This window comes from Podarcis melisellensis, assembly GCF_964234715.1.
Source record: "Podarcis melisellensis genome assembly, chromosome: 6".
NCBI classification, from domain to species: Eukaryota; Metazoa; Chordata; class Lepidosauria; order Squamata; family Lacertidae; genus Podarcis; species Podarcis melisellensis.
In genome coordinates, this window is record NC_138538.1 from 51,679,073 (window position 1) to 51,702,019 (window position 22,947).

The 22,947-nt window shown below is 42.5% G+C and overlaps 1 protein-coding gene and 1 long non-coding RNA gene across 4 annotated transcripts in view; one reads left to right on the plus strand and one right to left on the minus strand.

The window, feature by feature from the left end:
* The window catches only part of LOC309371426, an 89,145-nt gene extending 87,289 nt beyond the window's left edge, over positions 1-1,856 (plus strand). The window contains exon 4 of the long non-coding RNA XR_014169100.1: positions 1,722-1,856. This is a non-coding gene — a long non-coding RNA (uncharacterized lncRNA). The remainder of the gene's footprint in view (positions 1-1,721) is intronic.
* Positions 1-22,947, minus strand: part of LOC309371366 (phosphatidylinositol 3-kinase regulatory subunit gamma) — a 244,109-nt gene that overhangs the window by 135,628 nt on the left and 85,534 nt on the right. For all 3 annotated transcript variants that reach the window (XM_081913946.1, XM_081913944.1, XM_081913945.1), the window contains 2 exons: positions 22,722-22,923; positions 21,613-21,698 (listed from right to left, as the gene is read on the minus strand). In XM_081913946.1, coding sequence (XP_081770072.1) covers positions 21,613-21,698; positions 22,722-22,923 — 288 coding nt within the window. The remainder of the gene's footprint in view (positions 1-21,612; positions 21,699-22,721; positions 22,924-22,947) is intronic.

Sequence of the window (22,947 nt, forward strand, 5' to 3'; positions counted from 1 at the left end):
GAGGGTGTTTGAAAAAGGATGAGAGGCTGCCAGCTCTGCAGACATAACTGGGCTCCTGAGCCCCACAGGGGTGCTGCAGAAATAATGGAGTTGGTTAAGGGAGCTGTGGACTCAAAAAAGTCGAAAACCTCTGTATTACATAATTAGTTACGTAATTAATTGTGTTAGCTTCACCCACAGCAGATGAGACAAACAATGGAAGGCGAACTGCAGCGGAATGGAAACAGCTCTGTTTGTAATTAACACAGACAAGTGTGGAAATTGCTGTCGCCTTACACCCCTAACTGTAAGTCACTTGACATGCACATTTCTCTTTAGTGGTCAGAAGAATCATGTCACACACTTGGATACTAAATATGCTGCATATAAATAAGTTGGCCAAATTCACCTTATTGCAACCATAGTTGATTGGGAGCTCCTGCACAATCAGCCCACTTCCCCAAATGATCAGACTTTTTGCAGCAGGTAAAAGTGATGGGCAAATGCTCTGGAAGGTGTGAGACATTACTTGTTTTGACACACAACGTCATCTAACTTCCTTGCAAACAAATCAGAATAAGCGTTCATTAAACAGCCAGCATTGCCTAATCTCCCTGCAAACAAATCAAGATGAATGCTCAATAAAGAGGTTGTCTGGAAATGCTTTAAGAAAAGGGACAAGATGTCCCCCACCCTTCACCAAGGTTTTTTTTTGGGGGGGGGGCGTTAAGCCTTTTTTTCTGGTAAACTACTCTGTGACTGTTTTTGGTCAAGGGCAGCAAATAAATCTCTTAACAAATAAAATGAATAAAGTGCATGTGTTGATAACAGATGGTGCCAATTCAAGATTATGGTCTCTTGTTCCTTCTGCATGCCTCTGTTGCCAATGCAAATGCTGAGTCATGAGATGCTGCTAGGCTGTGCTCCTACCCACTGTAACCAGAGCAAAGCAAAATGGAAATAAAGTAAGCAGTGACTTGATGGAGAAAATGAAGCCATGAGCACACACATTTGCCGCTGACCTTTCTCAGATCTAATTCAGTGTTTTTGGAACTTCAAGAAAGCTTTCCAAGTGGTTTAGTGTGCAGGCACGCACACATACACACGCACGCCTCAGTTCCATCCCCGGAGGATTAAAAGGTAAATGTTTCAGCATTAGCAGCTTCACTACTTTTGGGAGTAATAGCATGTTTATGTTTCCATCTCTTTCCCAAAACCTTACTGAGCACTTCCTGAGATCAGAGACAGGACAGTGGGTGAGGTGTGTGTATATTTCTCTTATGATCTCAGGCCAAGGTTTTGACCACTGCCCCCGGGAGATCAACGGAGGGCAGTTGGATAGCCTGATAAAGAGCATGGCAGCTGAGAAGGAAAGAAAGCATCAAAGCCTCTTGATGTTGTTACGTCCCACATCTGGTGACCCACAGTTTGGCTAAAAAAATAATTAAAAAATAGCAGCCTTTAACCAGGCCACCTTCTCAAAAAGGGAGGGATCAATGGAAAAGAAAACACACTTCTCTATCAACTACAGTGTTGTGCTTCCAGCCAGAGGGCATTGCTTTCTCTACTTTGCAAAATCTGAAAAGCAAATATCAGCCGTGAGCACAAAAGTGGGGGAAGGCCAGGAATCATGGGTCTCAATTTTAACCCTTAAATTATAATTATAAAACCAGGAAACTGTAGTCTATGAGTAGAGTTACTACCCATCTGCTTCTAAACTGGATTATTTCCCCTCATTTTAGGCAGATAGGAACATACGGAGCTTCCTTGTACTATGTATAAGCCAACAACCCTACCTAGAGATGGCAAGGAATGGACATGGGACCTTCTACATGTAAGCAGATGTTCTACCACTGAGCCATGCCAGAAGCCAGAGGTGCAAGATCAAGGGAAGTGAGTGGCCAAATTTGAAAGGAAATACATTTTAAGTGATACAGATGAGAAAATGCCATATTATTATTATTTTGTTCTCTTGAAGGTAGTGGGACCAGGGGAAAAAACCTTGTTCTGCCCCAGAAACCTAACAGTGCTCATTCAGGGAAGTGGGATAACTCAAGCTTACCCAACATACCAGGTTCTGCCCTGACTCCACCTATCTTGGTCTCCATCCCCTGGTCTTGTGAGGGGGACCAGGAGCACAATGCATGTGGGTCTACATGTCTAGACAAGAAAGGAACCTGGTGCCATGATCCTAAGTACATTTACTCTCTAGACAAGGGCTGCTAGGTGCTTCATCAGTAATGATGTCTCTGTTGTTTTGAAGGGCATTTATATTTGAAGGGTATTTGCATATCCGTTATAACACAGTAAACACAATTGATCAGGGCTTCTGGGCACATATTTACTGTGAGTTTTCAGGCTGATGAATGCCCTTCAAATTTTTTTTTAAAACACCAAGTCAGAGGGATGCCTAGGACTACATCTGTGATAAACAATGGATTACATCAGAGACACTGAAAACTAAATGCAGAAGCCCCTACACTCTGAGTGTCAGTGCTGGGCGTTGTGGCTGGAGGCAAGAAGCATACAGTCACATTACGGACCCCAGAAGTCTGTAAGTCAGAAGGAATTCTCCATGGCTTTGGAATTAATTGCCTAGTGGGCTCTACCAGACACAACACTGCAGACCTTTTTGAAAGATCCTAAGACTTTACCCCGCCCCTGCCAGCTTTACTTTGAAGATTTTTATCATTACTATTATTACAATTATTATTATGCTTTTGCTCTTGGCTTTGATTCTATTGTTGTGATTGTGGGTGGGCTGCTTGTTTTATCTGTTGCTGGTATCCTCCCAATATTTTAATTATCAACATTTTAACCATTATTTCTGTGGGTACCCTGAAAGCCCCCCTGAAAGAGTTTACTGTCAAACGAGACACATAAATATTTTTAAAGAAAGAAGAGTGTAACACACTGTAACCAGAAGGGTCAACTGAGAGTAGAGGGAGGAAAAAGTAGGGAAGGCTGGCAGAATACTGAGAATATGTATACAGTTATCTGCATGGTTTATCAAGGGAAGGGAAGCTATTTGTCTCTGACAGGAAATGGGCAGCAAAGCTTTGCTGCTGCACTGCATTGTGATCCAAAAAAGCGGGGGGGGGGGGCACATTCTCTCACTTATTGTAGAACTTGGTTGTTTCCTCCCCTGAGTCTGGGAATCTGGAAGAAGAGAAGGTTGAGCTATTACTAGAAGTTGGGATGTAGAGGTGAATTGGACATATCAGGGAAACACTTGAATCCAGGCCTTGTAGGCCGAAATAAATGGAGAATTTGGCAGCTGCCCCTATGGGAGAGGCTGGCCAATGACAACATAAATCATACACAGCATGAATTCCCAACCAGTATCAAAGGGTATCATGAGAACTTGCTAAAGTTTTGATAAGACACTCTGGAGGCATAAACAGTATGACACTCGTTTCAGAATGGAACTCATTACAGCAACCAATCATAAACCTAGATCCAGAATTCTTAAATCAGTCCTCTGCACTGCGTGGGGCAGGTTGCCTTGTGTGTATCACATAGGCATACATGATGCAGGTGGCGCTGTGGTTTAAACCACTGAGCCTCTTGGGCTTGCTGATCAGAAGGTTAGCGGTTTGAATCCACACAACGGGGTGAGCTCCCATTGCTCTGTCCCAGCTCCTGCCTACCTAGCAGTTTGAAAGCACACCAGTGCAAGTAGATAAATAGGTACCGCTGTGGCGGGAAGGTAGACAGCGTTTCTGTATGCTCTGGTTTCCATCACAGTGTCCTGTTGCGCCAGAAGCGGTTTAGTCATGCTGGCCACATGACCCAGAAAGCTGTCTGTGGACAAACGCCGGCTCCCTCAGCCTGAAGCAAGATGCGCGCTGCAACCCCATCGTTGCCTTTGACTGCACTTAACCGTCCAGAGGTCCTTTACCTTTATATAAGTATACATGATCATGTACAAATACAGAGCAGAAAGAGAGAAGACGAGAACTAGGTGGGACATAATACAGATGCTTTTGGAGAAGAAGAAAAAATACAGATGAATAAAATGTTACACTAATGTTACACTAAAAGAAACATGGAACTCATCCAAAATGAATGCACACTCAGTTCTCCTATCACACCAGTGACACCATCATAAAATGTAGAGCAGACTTTGAAGGAGAATCTAGGTTGAGATCCGTGACCAGAGTTCCCAATATGTTTTTCCCCTTTAAAAGCACCTCTGAGTGCCCCCAAATTTACATGGGAATGTATATGGTTTCAGTGGGTACATTCCAGTGATCTCAATGAGACAAACATCCTCATGAGTACATATGTGTGTACACAAGGGCTCTGTTTGTATCAAAGACAATTTCATTTGGGTTTACGCAGACAGAAGTCAATGGAAGCCACTTAAATGTGAAGAAAACATGGGGTTTTCCTGCTATAATGAGGGATGTGTCATCCATAATGACCGAAAGCTGCCTGTTCAGAGAGCGGGAATCCACATCAGTCATGGTCCCCCTCCCCTTTCTTTCCTGGTTTTGCCGAATTAATTTTAATGTGCTATAGCAGCTGTTGTATGTTTGAAGCTAACGGGAAGCTGGTGCCCATGACCTCACAGGATCTCTTCTGGGAAGAGCCGTGCGCGCACATGGGTGCATGAATGGTGTGGGTGCAATTCAGCCAACTAGTTTCTCACGAATGTCTGCCATTGGAGGAAGGAGTGGCATCCAGGACTGGTCACCTTCAACACACCCAGTTTTTCCTAGGACATAAATGTTGCTCCACTTCTATTCCAGCTAAAGAAATAAAAGAGCCTCTTAAATTTACAGGCAGCCTCTTTTTCACAGCAGCTGTTCCACCAATTCATACTGTGGTCTTCATGGCTCTAACAAATCACTTTATCCGTATTCCTGGCTGAAAGCAGTAGGGAGTTGAAAGGATGATGATTTGGGTACCTGGGTCTCAGAGAAAGCAGACCTGCATCCAATATATGGATTTATGTAGTCACCATTCCCTCTTCTGAACATCCTCCCGCACCCCAGAGCAAATACAAAACAACCTACTCTCTCCAAATCAGGATTCCATACTGGTTAGTAGTTACCATCTCTGGTTGTATTTCTCTCCCCACTATAGGTCTTTTAATCATTCTGACCAGGTCCTTCTTGCCATTTGGCCTTTTTTAAAAAAAAATCTTAATTTTCTTTGCAACCTTGAAATTGGGGTGGAAGGAGAAGGGAGAGATCTTAGAACAGGCATAGGCAAACTCGGTCCTCCAGATGTTTTGGGACTACAACTCCCATCATCCCTAGCTAACAGGACCAGTGGTCAGGGATGATGGGAGTTGTAGTCCCAAAACATCTGGAGGGCCAAGTTTGCATTCTTGTATAGGAACTGGAATAAAAAGTAGGAGGCATTAGAATTTAGAAAATACTTAGTGTGGTGGGGTATAATAGTTGCACATAGAATCAGAGAACTGTAGAATTGGAACCAAGAGGTTCATCTAGTCCAACCATCTAGTTCATCCAACATGGGGCTCAAACCCATGACCCTGAGGTTAAGAGCCTCATGCTCTACTGACGGAGCTACATCAAGAAGCTAAAAACACTGAAAACTTTCGTGTTCTAATGGTGGCTTCGGACACATTTAATTTGCTCTGCCTTAGGTATCAAGCTGTATTAATGTATAATGTGTGTGTGTTTCCCTAGACCACTCAACATGTACCATCTTATCTATTTTGTCTGTGTTACTTTGGACTTATACTAGATCAAACCTTAGACAAGCCTTCAGAAGCAGGGCAAAGAGGCAGCTATATAGGATTGTATCAAAATTAATCAGCCACGACTAGTACCCGTTAATCTAGACCTGCTCATTTTGCTTCCAGCTCCTGCTGCGCCTAACAGTTGCTCCCTTGGCCAGGGAATTGCCCAACCCCTGATTACCTTGACAGGGTCTCAAACTCCACCCCATCCCAGGACCCAACAAAACACACTCCCTGCTAGGGAATACACAGGGAGAGGAGGAGGCAAGCTTTCCTTCCCCCTTCCCTCATCTTCCTCCCTGTTTGCACCACACAGGCAGGCTGTGCTGCATCAGGAGAAAAAGCATCCTGCTGTATCATGCAGCTGGCTGCTGCTTGCCAATTGAGATGCTAAATGCTGGGGATAAAGAGCTTGTGGAAAGATAATAAAGCAAAGGGGAGTAAATTAAAGTAGCTATAAATAGCACCAGGAGAATGGAGAAGGGATGATGTCATCCACATTTACATAAGCTGGTATTTCTATCCATTCTTCCACACAGACTCACTTCTCCTCCTGCCTCAGCACTGGAAATGGAGTAAGCAGGAGTTGGGCCATCTCCTTACATGCAGCCACCCTTAATCCAGCATGTTGGCACCTGACCCCACTTTTTCGGTCATAGCATCAAATCCACATCTCCATACCCAGCATGTTGAAAACAGGAGCTGAGCATTTCCATGCAGAGCATGTGGGGTGAAGAAGTCACGTGGCTGCCCCAGGATATGCCCACTGCCCCTCCACCTGTTGTGATTGCGTGCTGGCACCATAGATGTGGGTTGCATTCTATCTGGCAAAGTAACTGGGACAGATCAGCCAGGCCGGGATTGCCAGCACATCAGTGTGATTGTACAAATGGACCATAAATGATTTGAGATGGGAATAGGCAGAAAATTCTTGTTTATTACTTACATAATGTTGGCACACTCAGGAAGCCACCTTATACCAAATCAGACTATTTGTTTCTCCAGTCCAATATTGTCTACTCCAGCTGGCAGCAGCGCTTCAGGGTCCCATTACCTGCCACTTTTGAGATGCAGGTGCCAAGCACTGACCCTGGTATCTCCAGTGTGCAAAACATATGTTCTAGCAATGGGCTGCTGTTATCGCCCAGGTAAATGACCTGTGCAATAACCCTCTTAATTGTAAGGGCTAGGAATGGTCAAGGAATTTGATTCATTTTGCATTTAAAGTAAATACAAGAACAAAACACAGCCATCCTTTGAAACTCACACTTATCTGAATTCTGTGGTGCAGTTCTGCGTACATTAGGTTAAAGTATGCATAAAAACGAATACATTCATGGAAATAACAAACAAAAATGGGTTATTCTGGGAGAAATGGCTTGCAAAAATGTGTACATTAGTCAAAACTGGATACAAAATTCACACTATAGTGCTGAAAAAGTTTCATGAGGATTTCCTTCTTTGTTTAAAAATTTGCAAATGGCTGCTTAAATGTAGAGAACTGAATTTAAGATTGGAAAAAAGAGAGGCTGAGAGAACAAAAAATGTCAGATCCTTCTATGACTAGTAAAGACTGGGTCATAAAGGAAGAATACAGGAAGAAGGCATGACCTCTTCCACTGAGTTATGGCCTCTCCCGTTTTTGCACTCCTCACCTCATTCTTCCTTCCCACATACATACAGCCCAGTGACAAATGGCAGATCGTTAGACTCACCATTTTACAGCTAGTGCTCTGAGGCTGCAGAACAGCCACTTGGTCATGGCCACAAACTGTATTCAAGGTTGAGCTGCACTACTAGTGACTTTATCTGTTTATGTGAATGCACACAGCCAGAAGCAGTAGACACGTCAGCAATATGAACACAGAACAATGCTTCTCTTCCTGCCTTCTGAAAGGGGATACAAAAACTAAGCAAGAGGACTATTTTACTCTTGTGTCAAAGCAAGGTCATGTTCTCTTTTCCCCTGGTATCAACTACTGACTCCTATTTATATGGTTATTTGCACAGAGGTCTCTGTTATTGCAAGGCATTTATAGCTGTTTTATATAGGTGTAATTACAAGGCAAGACTGAATGTGGGACAAGGGTGTATGTGGGGAATAGGACAGGATATGGCAAAGTGGTTAGGGCATCCACTTCTCAGACTAATATTAACACCAGAAGCTTTATATAGCACTTCTACAGCCAAGCATGGTCTCCAAAGAACTTTAGAATTATGGAGTGAAACCTCACACCACTAAGGTGTGATGGAAATAATTTAGACATACAGAAGGTTAAAATGGCAAGCTAAGGTCACACAGACAGTCAGCAGCAATGCCAGCATCATCCCTATGAACCCAGGTAGCCCATACCTCTCTTGGCTTGCTGGGTATAAAGACACACACATGAGTGTGTGTGTGTGTACATGCTGAGAAATGGGGAGTTAATCAACATTTCCCAAACTCATAACCTGAAACATTGGAATGAGTTAAGTTTTCCTATTTACATGGCCCATCCATTCACAGGAGCAAGTTTAAGATGTGTTCCTCAGCAGGGAGGTAGCCTAAGGCCTGGATGAACAAAGAACATATCTGCATTTTATAAATGCAGATTATTGACACAGGATTCTTCAAAAGGACCACAGCTCAGTGGAAGAGCGCATGCTTTCGATGCAGCTGTTCTCAGGTTCAATCAGTTCCGGGCAAATCCTAGGAGACTGCTGATGGTCAGCTCAGACAATACTGAGATGGACCAATGATTTGACTTGGCATAACAACTTCCTAAAAGTGCAGAATCTTATCAAAGTGAATACAAATTGACTGACTTGCCCCGGTTATTACCCACCCAGAGAAATGCCTATCTCACTTGCAATGAGATTTCATTTCAATTTACATTTCCACTGAAGTTTTGTGCAAATAACCTTCCGTAGGAAATAAATGGACTTTCTCCTCCAGTTCTTCCATTTTACATGACCCTTTATCCTTGTTTCCCCAACATCTCTTATAAGCAAATCTGAGAGGTTTATAGTAGAGAATATGGCAATGCCTCTCAACCTGATTTGAAGCTTAATCATATACCAACCTGTAGTAAAAAAAAGAGGAGAGGGGGACCTATGATTTCCTAACACATGGCTGAACCAGAGAGAAAAGATGCATACCAACTTTGCTTAATTGATTGGTGAGAGCTCTGAGTAGAGCAATAAATGTGAGATAGAGGCTGGGAAGGTTGATTTATGAGGATTTACCAGAAGAAACACATGTGGATATTGCATGGCTATAGGATGACTAAGAGGGGAGAGAGGGAGGGAGAGAGAGAGAGAACAACTCTGGGCCTCTGAAGGCAATTAGCAAACTGTACTTTACTTTTAGTGCTATACTTGCCCTATCGTAAATGTGCGCTGGGACTGGCATCAGCAGAGAGATATTCTTTCACCACACTTTGGCAGTAGATGGTTCTTTATTGCAATTTGTTATGAGGGGCCACTGTTGAGATGTCTACTTATGGACAAAAAAAGGAGGGGCAGGAAATTGATTTTTTAAATGTAACAATGGACCTGGTGGGGTGTTCCCTGGGAAAGGATGCATAACACACTTTTTGCCTTGGCACCAACAAAATCCAGTTTTGTTCTGAAGTATGAAAATATGGGGAAGATATCGGATGCACTTGGTTAGCACAGTTGTGATAATCTTTTCCACACTGCCATAGCATGCTTGGGTGTTGTATGTCCAACCTGCATTCACGGGAAGGTAAGTAATCAGAGCTTGTTAATTTTGGATGGGACATGCAAGACTGTTGACTGGAAAGGTGTAATGCAACAAAGCCTGCTTTTGAAACAGAGAGGGGAACCAAATGGCTTCCCAGCCCCAGAGAGTTTAGATGCCGGAAAGTCCAGGTTCAGACAGGCACTCAGCAAAGGAGCATGTACCTGATCCCATAGGAAGAGCAGCTCACAAGTTAAGAGGCTCCCGGAGAGTAAAGAGCTCTTCAGAAGCAGTGTTGGAAACTCCCATTGTTCTAGGTGCATTTTGTGACGGGGAATTTCATTAGCAAAAGCAGTTTCTGAGGTCTGGGTGCAGTCCTGCATCTAAGATTTCAGATTAAAACTACAGAGTGGAAGGAAAGGAGGACCTTTTTCTGCCTCCCCACTTACAGCTACTCTCTGAAGACTGGAGAAGAGACCTTCTAAAGAATGTTAGGGGGGTTTTTGCAGGGGAAGGACTAGACCATGTGAAAAATGAACTTAATGTTTTAGCTGCAATTCATTCATTTTCAGCTTCATATTCTTGATATAAAAAAAAGAATGCCTAGACACTCCGTTGTTGCCCCCATAACCTAGGTTTAAGGTGCCATTTAGCTCCTAGCTTTCATATCTCAGTTTCTAACACTGCTCAAGAGCAGGACTAAGTGCTTGCATCTGATTCTGGGCAGAAACTACATCAATTCTTAGCTGAGGTCTCGTAGCTACTAAAACAATGTATGCCAGGGGTCAGCAAACTTTTTTAGCAGGGGGCCGGTCCACTGTCCCTCAGACCTTGTGGTGGGCCAGACTTTTTTGGGTGGGGGTGGGGGAAATGAACGAATTCCTATGCCCCACAAATAACCCAGAGATGCATTTTAAAAGGGCATATTCTACTCATGTAAAAGCACACTGATTCCCAGACCGTCCGTGGGCCGGATTCAGAAGGCGATTGGGCCTGATCCAGCCCCTGGGCCTTAGCTTGCCTACCCATGATGTATGCCTTTCAGCTACCAGACTTTTAGCTAACCTGCCTTGCTCCACCTCTTGACTGACCTACGCTGTCTACTCTCCTGCGCTGCCTACTCTCTGGACCACTACTCAACAATTCTGCCTTTTGGACTGTGCATAATCCTGGACTGCTTTATTTTATTTTGACCACAGCTTCATGTAGACACGACTTTTCAGGCTCTTCTTGTTCCTGACTTGATGCAGGAAGAGGAAACTGAGGGAAAATAGCTGAAGTAGAAGTTGGCTTGAGGAAAATGGAGACTGAGACAAGGAGGAGGTAACGAGAGAGGAAGATCAGAACATAATTTCAGATATTAATATGAATCAACCTGCTAATTCCTTAGCTTCAAACTTTTAAAAGAGATCTTGAATGTTCTCATAACACAAGAGTAATAGAAGAAAAAGGCAACCAAATATATTATAAGCAATGTGAGCCAGGAACTTGAAGCAGGGATTTGGCCTGAATGATTTTGAAAGTACATACTTGTGGTCATTTCTGGATGCATTTACTGTTAATATAAGCATAAGCTGTATCTTTAGCAACAGAAAGTCAGCGTTCAAAGTTTTTTCTTTGTCACAGAAGAATGAGTCTAACAGCTATAAAAAGCCAATTCTAATCAAGATGTACATGTCCAAAGTAAAACATGTCAGTGTAGCAGGAAAGCTGAAAGGAACTCTTAAATAAGTGAAGATCGAACCTAAAAATAACCCCCCCAGGTCAATTTGCATATCACAATCAACTTTTGTATAACCTCATGCAAATAAATGTCTAAACTCAATTGGTTAAACTGGACAAGCATCTCTGATTCAACTTACCATTGATCCATGCTGACTTCTACTTATTTTACAGTACAATCCTATCCATTTCTACTCAAAAGTACATCCTATTGATACAAACCTATATCTGCTTATCTGGGGGTAAGCCAAACTCAGTGAGACTAGTTTGAGTAGACATGAGTAGCATTGTGCTGTTAGTCTTCAGTGGCATTGAAGAGAATCTACTAAAAACATCTGGAAGTAGATGGAATGGCTCATAAATTTTAGCTACTCTTGGCAGGGCAGGATTGAAAGCAAGGCAAGAAGGTCCCTATCTAGGATGAGCGTGTGTCCCAGAATTTTTCTGAGCATTCCTGAGCATACTTTGCAGATTGTTTTACTGGAAAAGCCACATTTTAAATACACAAAGGAAATGAAAAACTCTTCAGTCGCCTAGGGAACAAATACGCCATAGTGGTAGCCAAGCTCATGCTTTACATTAGGCCTAGTTGTGCCTCTTGAATTCTGCCATCGCAGGAGGCAGCCTAGTTCCTCACTTCAGTCTCCTGTGACGTCACTTCAGAAAGTTTCTAGCAGTAAATATTACACCTACTGTTGATCTGACGGCCTGCCCACAGTGCAAGCTCCTTCAGCCCCCAAATGACAGACTATTGATTGCATTCTTTTCTGCTACAACAGGTTAATAGTACTGAGACACAAGCAGAACAAAGAAGGATATGCCTCTGATAGGCACCATCGCCTCAACTAAATACTACCAGTAGTTAGTTTGTTGTTATTTAGCTACACAGAAGTCACCAGTGCTGGTAATTAATCCCTGTTGGACTGAGAAACCATCAAACAGGATGGTTTAGTCTAGCTAAATTCCCATCTTTAAGCAAATGGAAACAATCTCTGCATGTGGGGAAAAACCACTCATCAGAAATTCATAGGTTAAGCAAGTTTATTTGGTACATCTGAAAGTTATAACTCTATTGATAAATGTCTTCTCTAGCAAGACAGTGAATCAATAGGGCTTCAGGATATGGAGTAGTCATGAGGAAAGACCTCAGTCCCGTCATATGCCTCAAGAATTACCTCTTCATAACCTTGCTGAACCTAGCTGGTCAGATGATAAATGCAAACAGGATCAGGAGCCATCGCTTCTGCCAATAAACTTCATGTGAGCAAACAGTGAGTTGGAAAATACAGCAAACACAACTTCCCTTCCCCTTCCCTTCCGTGTGCTGGACTCTTCCCAAAGTCAACCCTCACCAAAGGCGTTCCTGTAACATCACCTCAGCGATTCCCTGAAGAGCAATTAAACCGTCCCCAGCTGCCAGCTGTGCTGCCGATCAAACTAACGACCATGGACAAAGACAAGGAGGCGAGACAAACTTGGATCTTCCATTCCTGCCCCAGGCAGGGTGAACACCTTTTTGCCAGAAAGACGGAAGGCACCAGGGCCATGAAAGTGACCATAGAACTGACAGTTGGGTGGTGAATTCCCTAGGGTTCCTCTGTTTCCTTCCTCTGTGATTATCAGAAGCAAGCCTGTGAGAGGAGCTTTAGCAAAGCCACATAATAGTGTCTTAACTGGTCTGCCTCAGGGGACTTCAGTGAACCTCTGACCTGAAGGCTGTAGGGCAGGTGTCACTCTGGTGTGAAAAAAGAGTCTTCCTCCCTTCCTCCCAATAGGGGTATACTATTGACAACAGCCGGTAGAGACACAACAGACTCACGTGCTGCTACAGATCATTACATTAATAGTTGAAACAATAATTTTCCATGCATTTCCACTTTGGTTTTGCAATCTGACGGGGGAGAGATTTTCATCAGACAGTTAACAAATCAAATAAATATATTTCCCCCATGTCTGGAACACAAATTGCAATGCAGACTGTGCTATACAAAAGGACAGTCTAAACTTTAGGCAACTGCAGTCCTTGAGTCAGCCCATAGGGCACAACTTGGGGATTGCTTCAAGCAATGCCTTAAAAATAAAAAATAAAAATCTGTCTGCCTTGAGAGACAATGGAGTGCACCTCTAGGGGTGAAGTCAATCTGCTGGAGAATCACAGCTCCTGCTGTGGCTGCAGAGACTGGTAACTTGGGAGCAAGGGAATTGTGCCATTCTTGAATTTGTCTAGCTAAGATTGGAAAAGCTCCCAAATCCAGCTGAGCCCCACTCAGAGCTCATTTATGCTTCTTCCAAGACCTGTGTGTCTAGCCCATTCTCTACCTTGTCTACATTTACATGTTTGACCTACCACAGGGAATGCACAATCCCCTATAAGCTTAATAAAAGAACCTTTGGGGATTTTTCTGAATTCCTTTCCAGTATCAAAGACTCAGTCAAATAATAGACAAAATTTTAATGCAGCTGTCAGAAGTACATAGAAAATGGTGAGTTCCATAGAAAATGGTGGGTTCCTTTACCACTGCCCATTTACAAAATCAAGTGGGAAACTCCCCAAGGCTATTCTGGTTCACCTTGAACGGCAACATATTGGCACAGCCAGTTTACAATGTGGTAGTTCATCTCAGAGGGTGATATTCAAGTAAGTTTTACTCAGAGTAGATCCACAGAAATTAATTACTAAGTCAGGTCTATTATTTTAAATGGGTCCAACATGAGTAAAACTTAGCTGAATATACCCAGCATAATTCAACATCATGCTATTGCAAACATTATACCTGTACATGCATACCAGCTTGCCAAATGGAACAATCCCATCTCTCCCCGCCCCCCGCATGCTGTTATGGGGGTTCTCCCAACCCCTGCAGAGTCAGCTGTTGGGGGCATAGGTGCAAGCAGGGGAAGGACATCTGCACATTTGGAAGCCTTTGTGCAGGCCTTCTGCTGAAGAAGTTTGTTATGTGGTCCCCACCCACTGTATCTAAACATGTCTATCCTTAGTTTTTATTTTTTTTTTAATATAATTTTTATTAAGTTTATAATATACAAAATCCAACTTCCAAATACATATTTCCATAGATCTAATAGACTCCCCCCATCTTCCGAGCACTGCATTCTCTATCGATTCAAAACCTCAGCAATTTGTTAACTTATTTTAAACATAATAATATGTCTTCCATTTTATCGTGATATCTGGTCTCTAAACATTACAGTCCAAATCCATTAATTTTTAGTTTCAACACAATAAAATTATTTCATTACACCACTTCTGTCTTGTTATACCTTATTTTCCAATTCAAAAATTTTCCGATGCTGAAGCTGTAATTTCGTAAAAAGGAGCATTTTTTAACATTCATACAACTTATAATGCTTTTTCAAATAATCCTTGAACTTTTCCCAAACTTCCTCCGTTTCTTCTTCTCCCGAGTCTCGAATTCTGCCAGTCATTTCAGCCAGTTCCATATAGTCCATCAGCTGCGTCTGCCATTCTTCCAATGTGGGTAGATTTTGTGTCTTCCAGTGCTTTGCCATCAAGATCCTTGCTGCTGTAGTAGCATACATAAAGAAAATTCTATCTTTCTTTGCCACCCTCTGGTCCACCATGCCCAGGAGGAAGGCCTCCGGTTTCTTGGGTAAGGTAAATCTAAGCACCTTTTTTAGTTCATTATGTATCATCTCCCAGAAGGCCTTCACCTTCGGGCAGGTCCACCAGAGGTGTAAGAATGTCCCTTCCTCCTCTTTACATTTCCAACATTTGTTGTCAGACAGGTGATATATCTTTGCAAGCTTGACTGGGGTCATGTACCACCGGTATATCATTTTCATAATATTTTCCTTCAGGGCACTACATGCCGTAAATTTCATTCCGGTGTTCCATAACCTTTCCCAGTCTTCGAACATAATGTTGTGCCCCAAATCCTGTGCCCACTTTATCATGGAGGATTTAACAATCTCATCCTGTGTATTCCATTTAAGCAGCAAGTTGTACATTCTCGAAATTAACTTAGATTTTGGCTCTAGCAACTCTGTCTCTAATTTCGATTTTTCCTCCTGGAAACCCACTTTTTTGTCCGCTTTAAAAACTTCCTGGATTTGGGCATAATGCAACCAATCTCGCACCTTGTTTTTTAACTTTTCCATACTCTGCAACCTCCAATTATCTCCAATTTTTTCAATTATTTCCCAATATTTAGGCCAGTGGGCCTCCATATTGAGTCTTTTACGTGCTTTGGCCTCCATCGGTGAGAGCCACCTCGGAGTTTTACTCTCCAATAAGTCTTTATATTTTGACCAGACCATAAAAATTGCCCTTCTGACAATATGGTTTTTGAACAATCTATGAACTTTAACCTTGTCGTACCACAAATATGCATGCCACCCAAAAGCATTATCAAATCCTTCCAGGTCGAGGACATCGGTGTTCTCCAATAAAATCCAATCCTTCAACCAGCAGAGGGCTGCAGATTCATAATATAACCTCAAGTCCGGCAGGGCAAACCCCCCTCTTTCTTTCGCATCAGTTAGTATTTTAAACTTATTCGGGGCTTTTTGCCCTGCCAGACAAATTTAGAAATATCCCTCTGCCATCTTCCAAAACATTCCACCTTGTCCACGATCTGGAGGGCCCGAAACAAAAATAACATTTTCGGCAATACATTCATCTTTATAGCAGCTATTCTACCCAACAAGGAAAGTTTCAGTCTTGACCATGTTTCCAAGTCTCTTTTAATCTCTGACCAACATTTCTCATAATTGTCCTTAAACAAATTCAAGTTTTTGGAGGTCAAGTACACCCCTAAGTACTTTACTTTTTTAACCACATTTAGTTCCGTTTCTTTTCTGAACTCCTCTATTTCAGTAGTTGTCAAATTTTTTGCTAGAACTTTAGTTTTTTGTTTATTCAGCTTAAATCCCGCCACCCGACCAAAGTCAGAAATTAATTCTAACGCTCTTTTAGTACTAGAGGCTGGCTCCTGTAATGTTAATACCAAGTCATCTGCGAATGCTTTCAGTTTATATTGTTTCTCTCCGACCACAATTCCCTGTGCCAACCGGTCATTTCTGATCATGTTCAATAGCACCTCCAGGACTGAAATAAACAGCAGAGGAGATAGAGGGCACCCCTGTCGTGTCCCTTTTTCAATTTTGAACTCCTCTGTCACCACGTCGTTTACTATCAATTTAGCTTTTTGTTCTGAATAAATTGCTTCTATTCCATTTTCAAACCCCCGCCCTACTCCCATCCTTTCCAAATTTTTCTTCATAAACATCCAAGAAATGTTGTCAAAGGCTTTCTCCGCATCAATAAAAATCAACACCGCTCTTGTATTTGAGTTTGTCTGTAGGAATTCCAAAATGTCAATGATGTTTCTTGTGTTATCAAATAAATGCCTGCCAGGGAGAAAGCCTGCTTGGTCCTTATGAATCACTTCATTTAATACTTTCTTAAACCTGCTTGCCAAAATGTCTGCAAAAATTTTATAATCCACATTTAGGAGTGAAATAGGACGGTAGTTTTTAAGTTGGGTTTTTTCAGTTTCTAATTTTGGTATCAACGTGATGAAAGCTTCTTTCCACGTTTCTGGTGCCTTCTTCCCCTCCATAATCTGGTTACTAACTTCCAACAGTGGTTGTATCAACGAATCCTTCAGTACCTTATAGTATTTGGAAGTAAGTCCATCTGGTCCTGGAGACTTGCCCAGTTGGAGGTTCTGAATGGCGCATTCAATTTCTTGGAACGTAATATTACAGTTCAAGGTTGCTCTCATTTCCTGAGGTATTTTTTGTAATCCATTAGTTATGAAAAATTGGTCCACCTCCGAATCTTTTTGTGGCCTTTGTGAGTAAAGTTCTTTGAAATATCTCTGGAAACACTTTCTAATTTCCTCGGGTTTCTGAACCATTCTCCCTTCGATCTCTAGATTTGTAACTGTATTAAGCTTTTGTCTCTTTTTCAACTGCCAAGCCAGCAGCTTCCCACACTTGTTAGCAGATTCAAAGGATCTTTGTTTCATTTGTTTAATTTTCCATTCCACCTCCTGATTTATCAGTTTCGAATATTGTGCCTGGAAAAACTTCACTTCTCTCAATACTTCCTTTGATTTAGGCCTGGATCTCAATTTTTTCTCTCCTTCTCTTATTTTCTCCAAAATCTTCTCCTTCTTTTCATTCCAGAGCCTTTTTTTGATCGTATTCTGCTGTATTAGAAACCCTCTCATAACTGCTTTACTTGCGTCCCAGATTGTTCTTTTTTCCACATTTGTCTTTAGATTTATTTCAAAATAATCCTTTAAAGCTTTTTGGGCCTTCCTAACAATCTCCTGATCTCTTAACAAAGCGTCATTCATTTTCCATCTGAAAGATCCGGTTGTGTTTAATCTCAGTTCCATTCTCAAAGCATTGTGGTCGGAGCAGGTTTTTGGGCAGATTTCCACTTTTCTAGTCTTAGGTGCCAGTCCTCTAGTTATCCATATTTGGTCGATTCGCGTCCATGTCATATGGGCCTCAGAAAAGAAAGTTCCTTCTTTCCCTAGAGGGTTCTTGATCCTCCATATATCAGTCAAGTCCAAATTGTCAGTCATTTCGAAAAAAGTTTTTGGTAGTCTGCCGTCTTTCGTTATGTTAGCACTTTGCGACTTATCCATATTCACTGAGACGACTCCGTTCATATCTCCCAACATGATAATGTTGTTGTAATCCAAATAGTCCAGCATAGTCTCATACAGCCTCTTGAAAAATTCCGATTTCCCTTCATTTGGGGCGTATATTCCTAAAATTAAAAACTTTTCTCCTTATGTCTGAATTTCAACCGCCAAAATTCTGCCCTGTTCATCTTTAAATACAAATTTTGGTGACAAGTTCTCCTTTGCATATATCACCACTCCTCTTTTCTTGACTTTGTCCGATGAAATAAATTCTTGGCCTAACCTTTTATTAATTAACACTTTTCTGTGGAGTCTTGTCACATGTGTTTCTTGCAAGCAGATAATGTCCAATTGTTCTTTTTTCAAAATATGAAATACTTTTCTCCTTTTTTCTGGAGAGTTCCCGCCATTTATGTTCCAACTAAGAAGCTGTAGAGACATCCTGGTCTAGTACTTAAGTATCACAGTTGGGTATCTATGTTATCCTCCGTTCCCGAAGGATGTGGTGCCGGTCCGCCTCCAGATGGTCCTGGTGGTAATCCCGGTGGTGGAGGCCAAGAATCTGCGGCTCTCTTTTGGAGGTCCTCCTCGTTGTCGTACAGGAACTTCTGCTGGTCCTCTAGTGTTTTAATTCTTACCTTCTTTCCTTTATAGGTAAATGATAAACCTTGAGGGAATTCCCACCTGTAAGGAATTGCGTTGTACCTTAACAGTTTGGCCAAGTCTGTATATGAGGCTCTAAGGTCCAACAGATATTTAGGAATGTCTCTATAAATTTCTGCTCTTTTGCCTTCAACTTCCAGAGATTTTTTAAAATGTTGGCCTAGTATCTTGTCTCTTTCCTCTCTTGTTCTCAAGCAAACCAAACAGTCTCTGGACTTGTCTTTCTTAGCCGATCTTCCCAATCTGAAGGCCGTCACAATTTTAAAGTCTTTGTCTTCCTCAACCCCCCAAAATTTAGAAAATAACTGCGTCAAAAATTCCTCTAGGTTGCCCTGTTCCAGTTCTGGGACGGCCCTCAGCCTAAGATTGCATTCCTTACTTTTCAATTCCACCATTGACAGGTAGGCTTGCTGTTCTCCTACCTGTCTTTTCAGAGGTCTTACTTCCCCTTTGATCTCCTCGACCTTTTTGCACGCTTGCTCAGCTTTTTGGTTGGCTTCCGCAGCTAGTTTATAGTTCTCTACCGTAGCTCCTTGCAATTTCTCAATGGCCTGGGTATGCTGGGAAACCTGATCTGATAACTTACTGATAGTAGATGTAGCTCTGTCAATTTTAGATGACTGATCACCCACCTTTTTATTCAGAAGTGCCAATTGTTCCAAAATTTGTTTCAAGACTGGATCAGTTCCTCCAGTTGCCATATCTTCTGTGGCAAGCGTTTCAACTTCTTCCTCCTGCGCCGTCAGCACAGTTGGTACAGAGGATCTACGTTGATGGATTAACGTTGTTTGAACAAGCTGCCCAGCTCTCTTATCTTTTTCTTTAGCTTCCTTAGCTTTAGCTGCTCTTGTTTTCCCTGGGCCACTCATTCCCCAGCTGCCTCTGTTCAAGGTCAAATAGTCTTTCAATCCATGAGAAAGGCAAGTCCAGAATGTAAACAATTAAACCACAAAAAATCTCAATATGGTACAGTTCCCAGACCTCTATACCTCCGCAAATCCACTAGGGGGGGTGTTTCATAGGAAGGAAAGTTTCTTTTCCACCATCAAAGTTCCTATTTCAACTTTTATAGTCCCCAAGTTCAAAAAGGAGGCTTCCAGATAAATCTGTTTCAAAGTAGTGCCACAAGGTGACAGAAAGGTTCCAGTATCAGTATTAAAGCGATAATGTATCCATCAATGCGGCAATTTGTACTTCAGAGAAAGTTTCAACAGCCTGACAGTTCTCCTTTGCAACACTGGCAGCCCGACAGCTCGGTTATCCCCTTTAACTCCACGTCACTCCACAGTAGGGGGAAGGTTCCGTGGCAAAATAAACCAAAAGATTTAATCCTTCAATCCTTTTACTTTCTAAAAACACAGTCTATTGATGCCCCTTCGTGCTACTTTCAGAGTCTCTTTTTAAGCGCTTCAGCCCACACCGAATTCTTTGCTTTGCTCTGATTAGCAGGATCGGGAGACGGACTTCCTGTTACTCGCCTCCCGTTTTCAGCCGAATTAAATGAATTTAAGTCAATCTTTAAGTCAATCTTTAGTACTCCTTACTCACGGGTAAATTGCAGCCAATTCCGATGTTTTTCAAGAAGAAAGGTCGACGCTCATCAGCAGCAGCAGCGCGGCTTCACTTCCGCGAAAAGAGCGATGAACTCACAGCGCCGCTCCCCCTTTCACGCTCCGGAGCCTCTTACGAGGTCCCTTCTCCGTTTCTGGGGGGGCTTCTGGCACCCGCCGAGTCCCACGGCCGCAGGCTCGCTCTGCCTGCGGTTTGTCTTAATGGGTCTCCGCTTTGCCGCAGCGGACGACCCTTTTTCGCGGAGCCCCTCTTCACAGTGTAAAGAGGACCGCCATTGCCGTTTTGTGCCACCTCCGGAAGTCCTATCCTTAGTTTTTAAAAGATTTTGGAGTGTATTTTGTTAGAGCTAAACTGAAATGAATGTGTGTGTTGAGAAGAGAGGTGAACATTTTTCTTCCCCTGTGAAATGCATACCCATTTCAGAATTCTTTGGGAGGGGGCTCGACACAAGGGCGAAAATGCTTGCAGAATGGTTCCCTACTCAGTACACATTCCACTCAATGGCAATGTGTTATGCCCTTACACTGAACTGACTTTGCAACTTCATCACTTAGCTAAATGTGGTTGTTCTTTCTGTCTACATTATTCCAAAGAAATGGAAATAATTATGTTCTATGAAATGATGTTATGATGCTGCACAGCCAAATCTGATGGCGTTGTCCTGGGGCTAATTCAGAGTGAGGGCATAAAGGTCTCTGGGCATAAAGGTAAACACAAGGAACTGACCTTGTGATATTATGAACCTTTACTCTGAACTGACCTTGTGATATTGCCACATAGACAAACCTGATTGCATACATGGCGTCATCGCCCTGGCCATGTAATCCTACAAGAAAAACATGGTCGGAAAAATAATGGAAATGAAAATGCTGCTGATCAGACCTGCAAACAAGTTTTGAAAAGTTGTGAAGATAGTGACCAGCAGGACTTCCCAGAGAATATTTTCACAGCAAAGATTTGGTGCAGTACTATACAAATGTCTGCACTCTGCATTACATGCACATAGATGAGATAAGGTGTTAGTTCCCTGTACGTCCTACAACAGAAAAGCAAATCAGTCTGACATCAGCACTGAAGCTGTAGCACATCTAGCACATCAAGCTTTGAAGGAACAAGTATCTTGTTATTCCTGGAGGCTCTCTAAGAAGTTACTTTGCTTCCAATTTATTACCAAAGTGCTGACTCTCCAGCAGGTAACAATTGGTGCAAAGCTTCCAGAAAGTATCATACTGCTAAGGGACAGTCACTCACTTCCCTCATCATTCTCTGTCACAATTGTAGAATAGGTCTGCTCACAAATACCACAAATTTTGGTCACATACATTCCATATGTACAAACTGAAATAAAAGCACTCTAACCTAACCCAGCTGAACACAATACATGAAGCTAGTGAAACACAAGGAAACTCTTCACATCAAAAGGAATGTACACTCCAGACTTTCTCCATAAAGGCTCAGGGCCAATTTCATGTGCCCCAAATCCAGTCCTTAGGACCACAATGAATCAAATGCATCGCACAGATAGCCTCGTGGCAAAGACCAGTTTTCAGATTCAGCATATTATTAGCCACACAATACAGTCAGCCTGATCTCATTCCATAATGTTTCATAAGCCAGTACGTTCAATGAATTCCTACCTGGTGCTGCCTGGATCTCTGACACTCCACCAGCAATGATAAGAGCCTCAATAATCTTCACATGGTGCTCTGGATTCAGTTCCATGCTAGGAAAACAAGGACAAAGAACTTAGTACAATGTTAGTCATGGCTTCTGCTTGCTCAGTTTGCCTGCAATAGAAGAGGGAATCGGACACTGAGACCAGTCAGAGAAATCCAAACCCATAATCCGCCATGCTGCAAGCAGTTTGGATGAGGTGGAGGTGTTTACCTGCCCAGCCCTGCCAGTGATGAGTACCCCAATGCACCCACCCAGGCCATTGCCAGTAACAGTGAGCAGAACCAAAAGAACCAGGGTGCTTAGTGGAAAAGGTGAGCAGGCACTGGGATCAAGGGATGGAGACAGGATCATGTGACTACAATGGACTTGATCCAGACCTCTTCACTGAGGCAGGTTGGCAGATGACCAAGTGAGGAGGCTACTTTTCCTGCCTTCACCTTCTACCCTGGCTGGCATGAGCAGTGGGGCTGTGGATTTGGTGGTGGCTATGTTGCTCCATTAAGCCCCACTGCTGAAGGGCAGAGGTTTGGAATGATCCCTTGGACATGCCAATCCAAGAATCTGTGCAACCTGGGTCTCCGCATTGCAAGAGCTTCATGGGAAACAAAGATTTATGGTCTACAAGTGCTGCTCCCAACTTCAGTGCCTGTTTAAAAGTTACTTGAATAGCTGCCGCAGTTTTAGGCTTGCCTTCATTACATTATGATTCCTTATTGATTTACATTTCTTTCTTTGTCTTTGTTTATATGAATGTATTTATTTACTTCACTGATATGCCATCTTTCTGCCAAATATTCAAGGCAGCAGTTATATGTATGATGGTCCACTGAAAGCCATTGTCTAAAGCCCTTTGTCTTGGACTCTTGGAAACTTCTCCAACTGAAATATAATTGGCTTCAACTTGGGGCATTTCTGAAATTCAGGTACAATTGGAACTCTTCTTGTTAGTGGGCAGGAACCAAATCTTATTTTTAACATCTTAGCTTTAAAATTGAATTCCAGATTAGTCACGTGAGGGATGAGGAGGAGCAGGTGAAGATGCTTCTGGTAAATAGTCCAGCAGTTTCACCTTGATGGGGATGGTTTAAAAAGCACGTCACTAAAGGCCTCTCCAAGCATCCTGGGTGTGAAGTGATTCTTGCTGCCATTCTGGCACAGTTTACAGAAATGCCTGGTCAGGTGTTGCAGGAGGAGTCTGTGCCATTGAGGAAGACGTGGAGATTCTAGGATCAATTTTATCTGTTGACCACACTCCTCTGGGCTCTGAGTTTCTGCAGAAGAAAGACAGGAGAAAA